This window comes from Mustela nigripes, chromosome 11 (assembly GCF_022355385.1).
Source record: "Mustela nigripes isolate SB6536 chromosome 11, MUSNIG.SB6536, whole genome shotgun sequence".
Classification (NCBI taxonomy): Eukaryota; Metazoa; Chordata; class Mammalia; order Carnivora; family Mustelidae; genus Mustela; species Mustela nigripes.
The window spans coordinates 27,023,526-27,037,958 of NC_081567.1; the positions used below are offsets into that span (position 1 = coordinate 27,023,526).

The following is a 14,433-nucleotide window of genomic DNA, read 5'->3' on the forward strand; positions in this document are numbered from 1 at the left end:
TTGTGGGCTTTTAAAAGCAGGGGTATGTCACGATCAGACTGATGTTAGGGAAACAGAATGCGAGGTTGCAGAGGGAGGCAAGGGAGGGGCGGTGATGGTGAATGGATGTCCTTTGGGAGCCATCTGGGAGGTAGCTGCTGCAGCACCAGTGACAGGAAGTGAGGGAAGGAGAGGCTTCTAGCCAGGTGAGGCTGGTGCCACCAAGTCCAGGAGAGGTGGCACCGGTACCTCAGCTGGGACCTCCGCTGGTGCCTCTGTCAGCCACGGTGGCCTGACACTGGGTCACCCAGGCCTGAGATTCGGGGCTTGCCGCTCCCGGAGTCCCAGCCCCCTGGTCCACCGCTCTGCCTCTCTGGCCTTGCAGTCTGGCAAGCTGGACGCCTTTCTGGTGCTGGAGCAGCTGCGTTGCAACGGGGTGCTGGAAGGCATTCGCATCTGCCGCCAGGGCTTCCCCAACAGGATCGTCTTCCAGGAGTTCCGCCAGCGGTGAGCCTGCTGGGGTCAGGGGAGGGGGCTTGGGTGCAGGGAGCGCGGGGGGTGAGCCAGGCCAGGTGGAGGGCTGGAAGGATGCCGGGAGCCGTTTCATCAGTAGCTTCTGCCCTGTGTCTCCAGCTACGAGATCCTGGCTGCCAATGCCATTCCCAAAGGCTTCATGGACGGGAAGCAGGCCTGCATTCTCATGGTGAGTCCCAGCCCCAGCTCCAGCCCCTCCCCAGGGATCTGACTGCAAATGCACCCCCCCGCCCCCCCGCCCCCGTCGCTGGGGACACTGCCAGGAGCTTGTTGGGGTGGGACCTTCCTGAAACACGCCCCATGGACACATGTCACAGCTGAGAACGAGAGCACCTGTCCCCCCTTTCTTCTGCAGATCAAAGCCCTGGAACTCGACCCCAACTTGTACAGAATCGGGCAGAGCAAAATCTTCTTCCGGACCGGGGTCCTGGCACACCTGGAGGAGGAACGGGACTTGAAGATCACTGATGTCATCATGGCTTTCCAGGCCATGTGTCGCGGCTACCTGGCCAGGAAGTAAGGACCTGAGCCCTGTCGCCTTCCTGCAAAGGGCCCAGAAACACACCCTCCTGGGCTTCTGCGGCCTCATACTCTGGTTCCCTGCTTCTCTGAGAGGCCACCTGAGTTAGGAAGCATCCTGATCGCCTGGCGCTGCTTCTGGTGGAGGCAGAAACGCTACCATTGTAGGGAAGTGCCCTCACTGTAAGGGCTGCCGTCCTGCCCCCCAGCTTACTTGCTGGTGAACTTGGGCGAGTTTCTCTCTCTCTCTCTCTGTCTCTACGAGGCTCAGATCTCTCCACTGGAGGAGGATTCTTATTCCTGCCCATGGGGTTGTGAGGAGTCCGTGGACAGGGCTAGGTTGTCATTTCAGAAGTGCGAGAAGATGGTAAGGGCAGGAGAGAAGAGGATTTGGCTGTCCCCATAACCCCCTGTTCAAAAGGGATCCAGAAGGCAGGGTCATGGGAGATCGGATGCTCCTTCTGTTTTGCGAGGCTTAGGGTCTGCATGAGGGATGGGGCTCCTCGAGGGAAGTCACACCCCACAGAGGACTGCAGGGACTGGCGGAGTGGCTCTCTGCCCAGGGCAGAGTAAGCCCATTCGTTACTCAGTGGACCCAAAAGGGTGAAGGCCAGAACCAAGGTGGTGAAGACCAGAACTGGGGGGGGGGGGGGGGTCTGCAGTCCAGGAACAGACCTGAGTGGTTATATTTCATAGCTCAATTCTCTGATGCGCCCTCCCACCTCCACTGACACGAGCAGCAGCATTCTTCAGGTTGACCCACGTACCAAGATGGCAGCCCCACAGGGAAGGAGCCATTGAGCTCCCCCTGGCGGTGGTTTTGCAAACCCACCAGCCCTGAAACCCAAAGGAGCCCTGATTCCGAGTCAGACTTGAGATTTCTAAGACACAAAGACACACCGGAGGAAAGAGTGGGTCTGCCTGTCATGTGTAGGACCCCCTTTAGGACTGGTGGAGTGTAGACTGACTACCTAGGCATTGTTTGGACCACAGATCTGAGTTCAGGGTGTTTGGTGAGCTGGGGGTTTTCCTTGCCCACCGAGAAGGGTGCTGGCCTCCAGATCATTGAATTGGTCTGCGCCCGGACGACATGCATGTGCTGATGCTCGAGCTTCCTGAAGAATCCGAGCTGGAGAGCAGCGGGGAGGAGTGATGCCCCTGCAGGAGTCACAGAATCCCATGCCGGACAGGCGCGTCTTGCTTTTGGGATGTGCGCGCGCACGACCCCGGGGAGACAAGGCTTGGGCACCCCCCCCCCTCCGCCTCCCCGGGGGGTTCTCACAGAACCCACTTCCCCTGCCCCAGGGCCTTTGCCAAGCGGCAGCAGCAGCTGACGGCCATGAAGGTGATTCAGAGGAACTGCGCCGCCTACCTCAAGCTGCGGAACTGGCAGTGGTGGAGGCTGTTCACCAAAGTGAGTGCCGCGGAACCGCCTCTGTCGGAACCCTCTGCCCCCCTCTGCGCCCCAGACGCTCCCGCTGTGGGGCCGCATGTGGTTGACGGCCCATGTGCGCATGCGCTCGGGAGCTCAGAGTCACACCTCGCCTGTGTGTAGTTTCTTGGCCCGAGAAGGCTTAACCCCCCCTTCGCCTTCGGTGGGCTCATAGGTTATCAATGACCCTGACTGGGATCCCAAGCGTTTGCACGGGGATCCCTCCCATTGCTCATTTCTGGCCGCACCCACTTCCCCACCATAGCCCCGCTCCTCTGTCCTCCCTTTCAAGAATGTTCTACAAGGGGAGTCCTACACTCTGTCATCAGGGCAACTGGCTTTGTCACAAGGCACATTGTTCTCTGAAGATCAGGACTTGGGGGCATTCGTGGTGGATCTTATAGTAGCACGTCAGGGTCCAGCCCCCAACACACTCCTCCCTCCGTAGGATACTTTGCAACTCTTAAAAATGACGGTCACCTAAAAACGCTGGACCAAAGCCGTGTGGAGGGCCCCTCCCTCCGCACAGTAAAGGCCTGCTGTGAAAAACCCACAGCCGACGTCATCCTTAATGGGGACAAAACTGAGAGCTTTTCCCCTCAAGCCAGGAGAAAGACAGGGATGTCCCCTGTCACCGCTTCTAGAGCACAAAAATGGCAGCTAGCAAAAAAAACAAAGGCGTAAAGCTGATTATCTTTAATTTTAAGTAACGGACTTGTCGTAGAAAATTGGACAGCGTGGTCTCGGGTGTGTTTTTTAAACATGTAGGAGAAGGACTGGCGGGAACCGTCAAGGGTGCACACGGTCACCTTGATGGGGAGGTAGAATGTGGGAGATTCCTCCCCGCTTTCCTCCTTGGGATTGTTAGGGTACGGAGTCGACCACCCCTCAATTAGACAGAGAACACTCTCGATAATGCAAGTCACACAGCGAGGTTTATTTCCAGCTCGCTGGGGTCCAAGCATCTGCCTGGCGCAGCGGGTTTCAGCAAGGACCCCGAGCGCTCAAAGCCAAGGGTTTATATAGCGTTTTCAAGGCACTTCTCCGTGGCTACATACATATCTTGCACCCCACTTTGACAGTTTAACTATGTTTAACCTTTTGCCACCCTGGCGTCACCCTAGAGCCATCCTGGCGGTTAAGTGAGATCTAGGTTTAGAAGAAATGTAACTTTATTTACATTTTCTTCTGCTTCAGCCTCCTTCAGTTTCATGGTGCGACCTTAGGCCTTGAGGAACTGAGCCCTTTGTCTCTGGAAATGGGGCCATTGAAGAGATGGCCCTATTTGTTGTAAATCACCAGGACATTTGCAAACCAAGGGAGACTCCTGTCTTGCAGGATTGTGATCTCTGCAAGTTAACTATTTGTTTTCTTTAACATTTGGTCCCTGTGGCGCCACCACATAATCTCCCTGATGGTCTATGATTAAGTTGTTTTTCCAGGTTTTAGCTACTTTCTCTTATCTCAAGTTAGCCGTGCCCTAACAAGGCTTCCCGGCCTTCAGGATGGCCCTTCTGATGCTAACCCACTCTTACAGTGCAAGGTGCCAGCTTTTGCTTTGCCAAGATGGCTGTACTTACGTCAGGGCTAGACTCGAGGTGGGTACAGCCTTGTTTTTCTTGGCTTCCACACCTGGAGCTGGTTTCTGGGACTTGTTTTTAAGTCCCCTGGGGGAGGGGAGCAGGGACAGTAAAATAGGTCCTTACAGGATGATATAAGCCGGTTGGTCAGTGGTAATTCTCTCTCTGGGAACGGACAAAGTGGGAGAAGGGGAGACTTTTTCCTTTACACTGTGCACATTTTTTCCCGGTGGCTTTCATTGATGATTTCTGAACTTCAGTGCTATCAGAGTGTTGGATGGAAAGGTTGTGTCGCGGGGTGGCTGTCCCGTGCTTTCTAGAATCTGCAGCGGCACCCCCGGCTCATACCCACTAGGTGTTGGTGGCATCCCCTGCCCAGACTGGAACAACCCAAACTGTCCCCGGCAATCCCCAGGCATCCCCTCGGGGGTGCGGGACAGCATAAACCGGTCCCTGGTTGAGAACCGCGGATCCGAGGTACCAGGAGAGCTTTTAGCTTCCTCGGGCCATGGACGCCCGTGACGGCTGGCGGTGTGCGCGCAGGTGAAGCCGCTGCTCCAGGTGACTCGGCAGGAGGAGGAGATGCAAGCCAAGGAGGATGAGCTGCAGAAGACCAAGGAGCGGCAGCAGAAGGCCGAGAGCGAGCTCAAGGAGCTGGAGCAGAAGCACTCCCAGGTAGCGGCCCAGAGCCCGGCAGGGGCTGCGGAGGGAGGGCAGCCGTGCCCCCGCGGGGCTCACCGGCCACCCCCCTGCTCCCTGCCTGCAGCTGGCCGAGGAGAAGAACCTGCTCCAGGAGCAGCTGCAGGCGGAGACTGAGCTGTATGCTGAGGCTGAGGAGATGCGGGTCCGGCTGGCGGCGAAGAAGCAGGAGCTGGAGGAGATCCTGCATGAGATGGAGGCCCGCCTGGAGGAGGAGGAAGACCGGGGCCAGCAGCTGCAGGCCGAGAAGAAGAAGATGGCTCAGCAGATGCTGGTGAGGCCCTGCAGGGGCTGCTTGCCTTATCGTTGGAGCCTCGCTGCAAGCCTGCGAGGGGCGTGTGGTCATGTATGTCCCCGCTGGGGACTAAGTCTTGGAGGGGATCGGCCCGTCCCGGTCTCCCGGAGAGCCCACCCCATTCTCCGGCTCTACCCAACGCGTGCAAACACCTTTTCCCCTCACAGCCCCGTGTGAGGGTGAGGGACATTCGCATTAGTTAGCTGTTGTTGTAGGACAAAAGGCCCCAGAACTTAGCAGCGTAGAAGGACACACCGTTGGGTCACAGGGTCAGGAATCTGAGAGTGGCTCGGCGGGAGGTTCTGCGTGAGACTGTATCCTGCGGTTGCAGTCGGAATGGGAGCCCAGGGTTGGAGGACCCACGTCCACGTGGCTAGCTCCCGTGGTTGGAGTCCGGAGGCCTCATCTCCTCACTGGGAGGGCGGGGAGCTTCTCCTTAGGGCTACATGGCCTCGCTGGCTTCCCCCAGGAAGGGCAAATCAAGAGAAGGAAGAGAGAGGAGGCCACAATGCCTCTTACAGCCTGGCCTTGGGCATTATACCTAATCACTTCCTCCTAAATCCAGCCCACGCTGATGGGGAGAGGAATTGGGCTGCACCTCTCGAAGGGAAGAGTATGAGGGTTTGCAGACACATTTTGAAACCACAGAGAATTTACTATCCCCATTTGACAGATGGGAAGACTGAGGCTCAAGAAGCCAGTGGTTTCCCAAACCTTTTATTTCCAGTAAAAGGAGACCGTAGCGCCGGGGCCGGGGGGGCATGAGACCCGGGCTCCGTGTGGCTCAGCCCCCAAGCTGCGAGAGAGGGACCCCCTTGGGAGCGAGGTTTGTGATTCCGTTCCCTCTCCCACAAAGGACCTGGAAGAACAGCTGGAGGAAGAGGAAGCCGCGAGGCAGAAGCTACAGCTGGAGAAGGTCACGGCCGAGGCCAAGATCAAGAAACTGGAGGACGATATTCTGGTCATGGACGATCAGAACAATAAGCTGTCAAAAGTGAGTGAGTGGGACCAACATCTGCGTTAACTCGGCAGGCTCCCCGGGGCTAAGCACTGCAGATGCTTCCTCTTTCTGGCCAAATGCACGGTGCGGAAGGCAGCCTCCTGACTGCCTTCTAGAGACAGGTAGACCCCATGGATGGGGTCCCTGGCGGTCCCTCCAGGACCAGGGCTTGCCATGGATCAGGTCTCAGAAAATCCATGCCAGTGGGTGCCCTGAGTTGTGTAAAGGCAGCCGCATGTGCCTGAGACTCGGGGGCCTTTCCTGCATTCTCACGGGCCGCTTCTGGTCAGTGATAGGGTGACCCGCAGGCGTGGTTTGCCTGGGACTGAGGGCTTTCTGGGATGTGGGACTTTCAGTGCCCAAACTGGAAAAGTCCCCATGTCACCTGGAATGAGTAGGTCACCCAGATCGGGAACCACTAGGCAGCTCCACTGAGTTCAGACTCCCTTGAGGTCTTTGAGCTCGATGTCAGCTGGGCCCCTGTGTTGAGTGAGGCTCTGTTTGGGGTACAAGGCCTGCATGACAAGGGGGGCCCTGGCCTGGTAAGGCTCATACTTAACCATTAGTGACCCTCACAGTCAGGGTTCTGAAGAGGGTGTTCACAATATTATAAAAATAGAACATCAGGGGATAGAAGGAAGGCATTCAGGGAAGGCTTCCTGGAGGAAGTGACATTTAAGAGAAAATCTGAAGAATGAAGAGCAGTTGGAAGGGGAGTGGAGAAGCCACTCAGGAGATGGTCCTATCTGTGCAAAGGCCCTGTGGCAAGGAAAGAGCTGGCATGTGGGAGGAAGGAATGAGGGTTCGATTGCCTGGACCATGAAGTGTGGGGGTCAGAGGTCACATGAGGTATGAAGTACCTGGGTTTTAGGGAATGATTGTTAAGAAGCTTTTTTTTTTTTTTTTTTTTAAATCATTTTAAAGCTAGAGGTTGTATTGTGTGTTCATCTGGGTTTTCTTTCCACCTGTTTTTCTGGAAGTGACTAAAAATGAAATGTAGATCCTGGAAAAGGGAAAAGAAAGCAATTGATATTTTTTTTCCTTCCCCCCTCCAAGGAGCGAAAACTCCTTGAAGAAAGGATTAGTGACTTAACAACGAATCTTGCAGAAGAGGAAGAAAAGGCCAAGAATCTTACCAAGCTAAAAAACAAGCATGAATCTATGATTTCAGAACTGGAAGGTAAACCTCGTACCTCAAAGGGGGTTTCAAATGGGTGTTTTAAAATCGGAGAGCTGGGGCGCCTGGGTGGCTCAGTGGGTTAAGCGTCTCCCTTCGGCTCAGGTCATGATCTCAGGGTCCTGGAAATGAGCCCCACATCGGGCTCTCTGCTCAGCAGGGAGTCTGCTTGACTTTTTTCCTCCGCTTTTCCTCCCACTCGTGCTCTCTCTTTTTCACATAAACAAATTAATTCAATTAAAAAATACAATCTGAGAGTAAACCTGAGCGAGGCCCCTTGCAGCGGACACACTAGTAGCAATAAAGGAGCCGCATTGACTTTCCTCCCGCAAGATCATGGTCTGGGCCAGGCCAGGCCAGTCACCTGTGGGGCCGTGTGTGTGTGTGTGTGTGTGTGTGTGTGTGTGTGTGTGTGTGTTCATGTGTGTGTCCGTGCGGTGCCAGAGCAGAGAGGCTTGTCCTCTGGGTGCCTTTCTGATAGCTGGCACCTGCTGAGAACGCCTGGCTTTGTCGTAGTGCGGCTGAAGAAAGAGGAGAAGAACCGGCAGGAGCTGGAGAAGCTGAAGCGGAAGCTGGAGGGGGAGGCCAGTGACTTCCACGAGCAGATCGCCGACCTCCAGGCGCAGATCGCAGAGCTCAAGGTGCAGCTGGCCAAGAAGGAGGAGGAGCTGCAGGCCGCCCTGAGCAGGTAGCGAGGCTGGTGGGGTGCGTCTTGTGGTCCCGGGGGGTCCATGTGCCCAGCGGGCTCCCGCCACACCGCAGTGGGCCCCGTCTTCCTCCTCCTCCAGGCAGGCCTCCATGCTGCTGGGGGCCTCCCCTGTCCTGCCTGCACCTCCAGAACCATGCCACTGATTTTCTTCTCTTCCCTCCAAACTCATCCTCTCCTGCATCTCCGCTCCTCCCGCCACGTCTGCCTCTCGGAAGTCCCGGCCATTCTCATGTCCAGTGGCCCACGGAGCCCGTTCCACTGGAGTCTCAGGCACCGCATGCCTGAAGCTGGGATGACCCCTGCCCCTCCTCCTGAGGGTCGTTTTGTCCCCTCTTTGCTCCTCCCACGCCCAGACCGCGGCCGGCCTCAGATTCTGCCGGTCCTTAGAAACGTGTCCCTGTCCCATTCCCTGTCTGCCCGGCTGGGTTCCAGCTGACAGCCTCACCCTGGGAATCCTGCAGCGACAACTAACAGGGATTTTCCTGCTCACTGTGTGCCAAGCTCTTTCCAGGCAGTATCTTCACGCACACACGAGGCTAGGGACGCTGCTGCGATCTCCGTGTCACTGAGCAGAAAGCCAGGCCTGGGATCTGAGCCCCAACACTTCCTGACTGGTCCCATGGCCAGCTCTTTTGCTCCCAGTGTGTGCTGCCGGAACCTGGTTTAATGTCCGTGGAACATGAGTATCTCATTCCAGGAAATCATTTTCGGTGACGTCGGGAGATCGCAGGGGCCAGAGAGCCCGGGGTCATCATTCTGGTGATCTGTCCCCGGCAGGCTCGACGACGAAATCGCTCAGAAGAACAATGCTCTGAAGAAGATCCGGGAGCTGGAGGGTCACATCTCGGACCTCCAGGAGGACCTGGACTCGGAACGGGCCGCGAGGAACAAGGCCGAGAAGCAGAAGCGGGACCTGGGGGAGGAGCTGGAGGCGCTGAAGACGGAGCTGGAGGACACCCTAGACAGCACGGCCACCCAGCAGGAGCTCAGGTGGGTGCCCAGCCTGCGGACCCCAGCGGCTCCCGCCACTCCGCTGCACAGATGGGGTGGCCAGGGTCGGGGTGGGGGGTGATGGGCAGCCGCCAGGCACATCCTGAACCCTGAGGTCCTCAGGCCCTACAGTTACTGTCTGTAATAGAGATGCGATCCTTTCTCATCTTATTGGGCATCACAGTAGTCAGACTTACTTGAATCGAAAATGATTTGAAAGCTCTAGAAACGTAGATACGAAAAACATCAGTCTTAGTCCTAACACAGTCCATGTTTTTTGGGTATTCCTTCTTGCCTTTTTTTTTTTTTTTAATTTGACAGAAAGATCACAAGCAGGCAGAGAGGCAGGCAGAGAGAGGGAGGGGGAAGCAGGCTCCCTGCTGAGCAGAGAGCCCGATGCGGGGCTCGATCCCAGGACCCTGAGATCATGACCCAAGCCAAAGGCAGAGGCTTAACCCACTGAGCCACTCAGGTGCCCCTTTCTTTTCATGTGGGTGTCTACATGTGTCAGTAATTCTCTAGATTCCAGTCCCCGAGAGCATGTGTCTATGTTTTGTGATACATGTTTTAAAATAACACTTGTTGGTGGGGTCCTTAAGATGTGCTAGAAGATCACAGATACCAGCAACAAAAAAATACCCCAAAACAAACATACAGAACAACAAACCCCCCCAAAAAACACTTTACCTGCTAGATAAGGAATGCTGACCTTAAAGAAAGTAGGTCGTTTATTCATTCAACAAACATGCAAACGCTTTTGATTGTGTCCATGTCAGGTGCTATGCTAACACTGAGACTGATTACCCACACTTGGGGGTTTTGTGCCACACCCCTTACCTCTGTGGAGAAGCCAGCCCAGTGTTCCCCTCCCAACAAGGCCCATGATCCAGAAAAGCCTGGTACGGTATTTTAAATGCATTGGCTCAGAGCCAGACCAGATTCTGGCTCTGTCAACAAGCGCCCACTGCTTACCCTCTCTCAGCCTTAGCTTTCTCATCTGTAAGTTGGAAGGATATACCTGCTTCTGAGGGTCACTCTGAAGGTTATATGAGGTCACGTATAGAAAGAACTGAGGTTGGGGCCTGGCACATACTAAGTGCTCAAGAAATAAGAGCTAATAATATTTGAGGAACATTTTGCAATTTACAGATGTTCTTTCAACACATTCCTGAGTATTTTTGTTTATTTATTTGCTGGCCTTGAAGAGTTTCTGGGCAGTCACCATGCTCCCCCCTTTTGCAGCTGAGGAAATGCTAGGTCCAGAGAGGTTGGGTGACTCCCCTGAGGTCACACAGCCAAGGAGGGGCCGGTGATGGAGACCTCAGCTCTGGGTCCCAGGAGAGCTCTCGTCCCTTTCCATGGCGCTGTCTGAGGCAAAGCCCTGTCTCCACCCAACAGCCAGCCTCTGTGTTCTTCTTGCCCAGGGCCAAAAGGGAGCAGGAGGTGACGGTACTCAAGAAGGCCCTAGACGACGAGACACGGTCCCACGAGGCCCAGGTCCAGGAGATGAGGCAGAAGCACACACAGGCCGTAGAGGAGCTCACGGAGCAGCTGGAGCAGTTCAAGAGGGTACGTCATGGTCATTTCGCAAGCGTGGTGCACCGACAGCTCCCCATAACCACAGATCGAGGTCGGGGCTGAGAAAGAGCCAGCCCTACGAGACTGTAATGACGGGTCGTGAGAGCATTTATTAAGCACCCACTGTATACGTGCCAGTTAATCCTCACAACCAGCTATGACGTAGCTACTGCTGAGCTTGACACATGAAGGAAGAGAGAGCCTGGAGGTGAAGAGACTTACCCAAGGTCACACGGCCATTGATCGAGCTGTGATTTGAACCCGGGTGGGTGGTCTGGTCTGCAGACCTGCCTCACACCTTCCCCAGGGCAGGGTCTAAAATCCACAGCAGCCCCCACTCTGCCCTGATAAGCAACTATTTAGCAACACTTCTGGGAGGGGAACTTGAGACAGAGGCCATCCTGTAATTTCTCTGCAGATTGGCAGAGTTTGAGAATGACTAGATCTAATGTTCCCCGCCCCCCGTGGTTAGCTCTTTGGGGTGTAGGGCACACGGGGCAGCGAAATCCTCTGAATGCAGTGTACCGAGAACTTCCTCTCCCTTGGGAGAATTTCCCTGTTTCATTCAGGGGTGAGCTTTCTCGCTTGTGACATCCGGATTGTTTCCGTCTGGATCGGATTTCTGTCTCTCACCCACAGCCCTATGGCTGCCCTGCATCCCTGCACTATCTAGGTATCCCCCCAGCTCGACTAAGTGGGGGCACATTACCTAACCCTTGCTGGAGTTGGCACCCGTTTCTGTTACCAGCCCAGAGGACTATTCTTCAGGGGGTGGTTTACTGACACCTTCCTGGGAGCTGGGTCACTCCTGCTTCTATCAGAATCTGCAGAGGTCCTGCCCATGAAAATAATGGTTCTAGCTCCCTAGGCAGTACAGGTTGTGAGCTAGATGGTCCCATGGTTTTACAAACACTAATTCACGTCCTCTGCAGCCTTGATCATGAGCAGATCTCCTGGCCCCATCATCTGCCCGTACACAGGTGGCCTTAGGACACTCTGAGAAATGGGGTGTGAGACTGAGCCCCCCGCAAATGAATAAAAGGACACTTGTTCGTGTCTTGTCAAGTGAGATCTGAATACTAACCTTTGACCTTCTGTCAAGTCTTTATGCGTGTTGGACAAATAAGATTTTGCTAATTGTAACTACGACGTGCATTTCCCCTTCTGGTACTATTTGAACAGAAGTGATGAGCGTGGACGTCCTTACCTTGTTCGTGCTCCTAGGGGAAAAGCCCTGTTTTTCTCACTGAGTATGATGTTTGTCTTGTTTTTCAAAAGTCAGAATTCCTCCGGTCTATACAGTAAAACCCACCAATTTTAACGGTATACATTCATATAACCAGCACCTGTCATGATAGAGAGCACTAGAATTTTTTGTAAAGAAGTTGGATTCTAAAAAAAAAAAAAAAAAGAAGTTGGAATCTGATTTTAATTTTTTAAAAAATACTTTGTTTGACAGAGAGGGAACACAAGCAGGGGGCATGGGAGAGGGAGAAGCAGGCTTCCCGTCGAGCAGGGAGCCTGATGAGGGGCTCGATCCAAAGACCCCGGCATTATGACCTGAGCTGAAGGCAGATGCTTAAAGACAGAGTCACCCAGGTACCCCTGGAATCCAGATCTTTACATGACATCATGTTATTAAGGGGTTGGCGGCAAAGAATAGGTCGACTAGGACAATGACAACAGGTTGGATGTAGCCCGGGAGATGCTCATTTGCAAACTTTGTGATTCAGAAAAAGAGAATACAGTCTTACTGTCACGGGTGTGCCCTCCCCACCGCCCATCCCCGTGTCGACAAGCACAGGTGCCTGGAACCTTCCCGACTCACTGGACAGAAAGGGAAAGCGGAAGATGCCCCAAGGGATGGAGGGTCCCATCTTAAAGTGCCTTCCTGGCCAGAGCTGTAATGCCTTCCCTCTCCTCTGTTGACTTGGCCAGGCCAAAGCCAATCTAGACAAGAACAAGCAGACGCTGGAGAAGGAGAATGCTGACCTGGCCGGGGAACTGCGGGTCCTGAACCAGGCCAAGCAGGAGGTGGAGCACAAGAAGAAGAAGCTGGAGGTTCAGCTGCAGGAACTGCAGTCCAAGTGCAGCGATGGGGAGCGGGCCCGGGCCGAGCTCAACGACAAGGTCCACAAGCTGCAGGTAAGGCGGCAAGCATCCCTTGGTCCCAGCTCTGCGGCCATGAAGCTCCTCTCAGCTAACTGAAGTCTCACTTGCTACAAAGCAATTTGGTTTCCTCCTGTTGCATTCCTCGAGGAGAGGAGATGGCCTCCCTCTTCCATTCCATCTTTAGAAACCTTCGTCTCATTCAGCAAGTATTTGCGTATTTGCTGTAGGCTGGGCGCCATATTTAAGGCTGAGCTACAGGGAGCAAGAGAGAGACAGCGCTTGCCCCACTAGAGGGAGAGGCATTTCTAATCCCATGAATGAAGGTCAAATGATGCAGTAAGTATAAATTAACAAAGGGCTTGGCCTGCAGGAGGAGGAGTCGAGAAAGGCTTCCATAAGGCGGAAGTATAGTCTGGGATAAGAAGGTTGGGAGACAGAGGGAGCAGCATGTGCAAGGGCCCAGTGGTAGGTGGGGGAAATTAGAAAAGATCAAAGAAGTAGAGCTAGATTGCTGAGCTGGAAGGCAAAACGTGCTGCAAAGTGGGACTAGAGAGGTAGGTCATGGCTGAATGGCACAGGGCCTTCAAGGCCCCATTCTATGTGCATGTCTTTACTCCGAGTGACAAGAAGCCATAAATGGGCTTCAAGTTGAGCAAAGATTAAGTCTGTCTGTCTTTGGTCTTACTTAGCTTTGACTAGACATTTGGCCCGATTTCCAGTTCTGGGATACAGGCAGACCTTTGATAATTATTTAATGTGCTTACAGCTTGGGATAAGAGGGCAGGGGAAGCATTAAATGGGATTTTTTTCCTGCGTGCAGGGGAGAGCAAAGGTTCTGCTCTCCCAACAGAAGCAATGTGCTAGAGGAGCAGAGTCAGAATCACTTACATCCTCGTAAGTGGGAAGAGAATGGACGGTGGACTGACACTTGCAAAAAGACCTGTTCCCCGCATCTCTGGCTTTAGCCCTAAGGGCCCATGAGGAAGAGGGTGGTGGAAAATGGCCCTTGGAAGTGGACATGCCCTCTGTATGCTCTTCCCCAGCATTAGGGGGCGGGCGAGTCCAGAAGAGCTCTGTGTGGGGATTCTCAAACCTGTTTCATTTTCCCCCAACCTTGGGAAGGATCTGGGATCTCTTTAGTGGGATTTGGGCCCAGTCAATACAGTTGGGCGCTCTAAGAGGTTCTTAGAACCAGGCATCCCAGCTTGGAGGTGATACATTTCCTTTGGGAGCCGCAGAGCTAGTGTGATCAGGCCCATAGCTCCTGGGTGTGTCTCAATCGGCAGATCCCACAGGAACCACTGTGCGACTAGAGAGGGCTTCTCTTAACAAGGACCCTGTTCTGGAAGTTCTAACCAAAGTCTCTTGGTGTCCTCAGAATGAAGTGGAGAGCGTCACAGGGATGCTCAACGAGGCTGAGGGGAAGGCCATAAAACTGGCCAAGGACGTGGCGTCCCTTGGGTCCCAGCTCCAGGACACCCAGGTGGGTATTCGGCCACATCCTCCGGAGGGACCCTGAGGCATGAACTTCCGGGCGTGGGTCCCTGGGACTTCCGTGCATCCTTCCGTAGGAGCTGCTTCAAGAAGAAACCCGGCAGAAGCTCAACGTGTCCACCAAGCTGCGGCAGCTGGAGGACGAGAGGAACAGCCTGCAGGACCAGCTGGACGAGGAGATGGAGGCCAAGCAGAACCTGGAGCGTCACATCTCGACTCTGAACATCCAGGTGCTGGCTGTGTGTGCCTCCTTGCTGTTCCAGGACAGCCTTGCGGGGAGAGCAGGAGCTCGGATGGGCTGTGGTGGTGGAGCCTCGGAGCCATTTCGCTTGGTT

General features: G+C 54.6%; 1 protein-coding gene across 5 annotated transcripts in view; it reads left to right on the forward strand.

The window, feature by feature from the left end:
- Positions 1 to 14,433, forward strand: part of MYH11 (myosin heavy chain 11) — a 110,465-nt gene that overhangs the window by 82,111 nt on the left and 13,921 nt on the right. For all 5 annotated transcript variants that reach the window (XM_059415254.1, XM_059415256.1, XM_059415257.1 and 2 more), the window contains 14 exons: positions 365 to 486; positions 613 to 682; positions 869 to 1,029; positions 2,338 to 2,446; positions 4,588 to 4,719; positions 4,811 to 5,017; positions 5,895 to 6,032; positions 7,095 to 7,218; positions 7,732 to 7,903; positions 8,702 to 8,914; positions 10,339 to 10,483; positions 12,431 to 12,637; positions 13,983 to 14,087; positions 14,176 to 14,328. In XM_059415254.1, the coding sequence (XP_059271237.1) occupies positions 365 to 486; positions 613 to 682; positions 869 to 1,029; positions 2,338 to 2,446; positions 4,588 to 4,719; positions 4,811 to 5,017; positions 5,895 to 6,032; positions 7,095 to 7,218; positions 7,732 to 7,903; positions 8,702 to 8,914; positions 10,339 to 10,483; positions 12,431 to 12,637; positions 13,983 to 14,087; positions 14,176 to 14,328 (2,058 nt within the window). The remainder of the gene's footprint in view (positions 1 to 364; positions 487 to 612; positions 683 to 868; positions 1,030 to 2,337; positions 2,447 to 4,587; positions 4,720 to 4,810; positions 5,018 to 5,894; positions 6,033 to 7,094; positions 7,219 to 7,731; positions 7,904 to 8,701; positions 8,915 to 10,338; positions 10,484 to 12,430; positions 12,638 to 13,982; positions 14,088 to 14,175; positions 14,329 to 14,433) is intronic.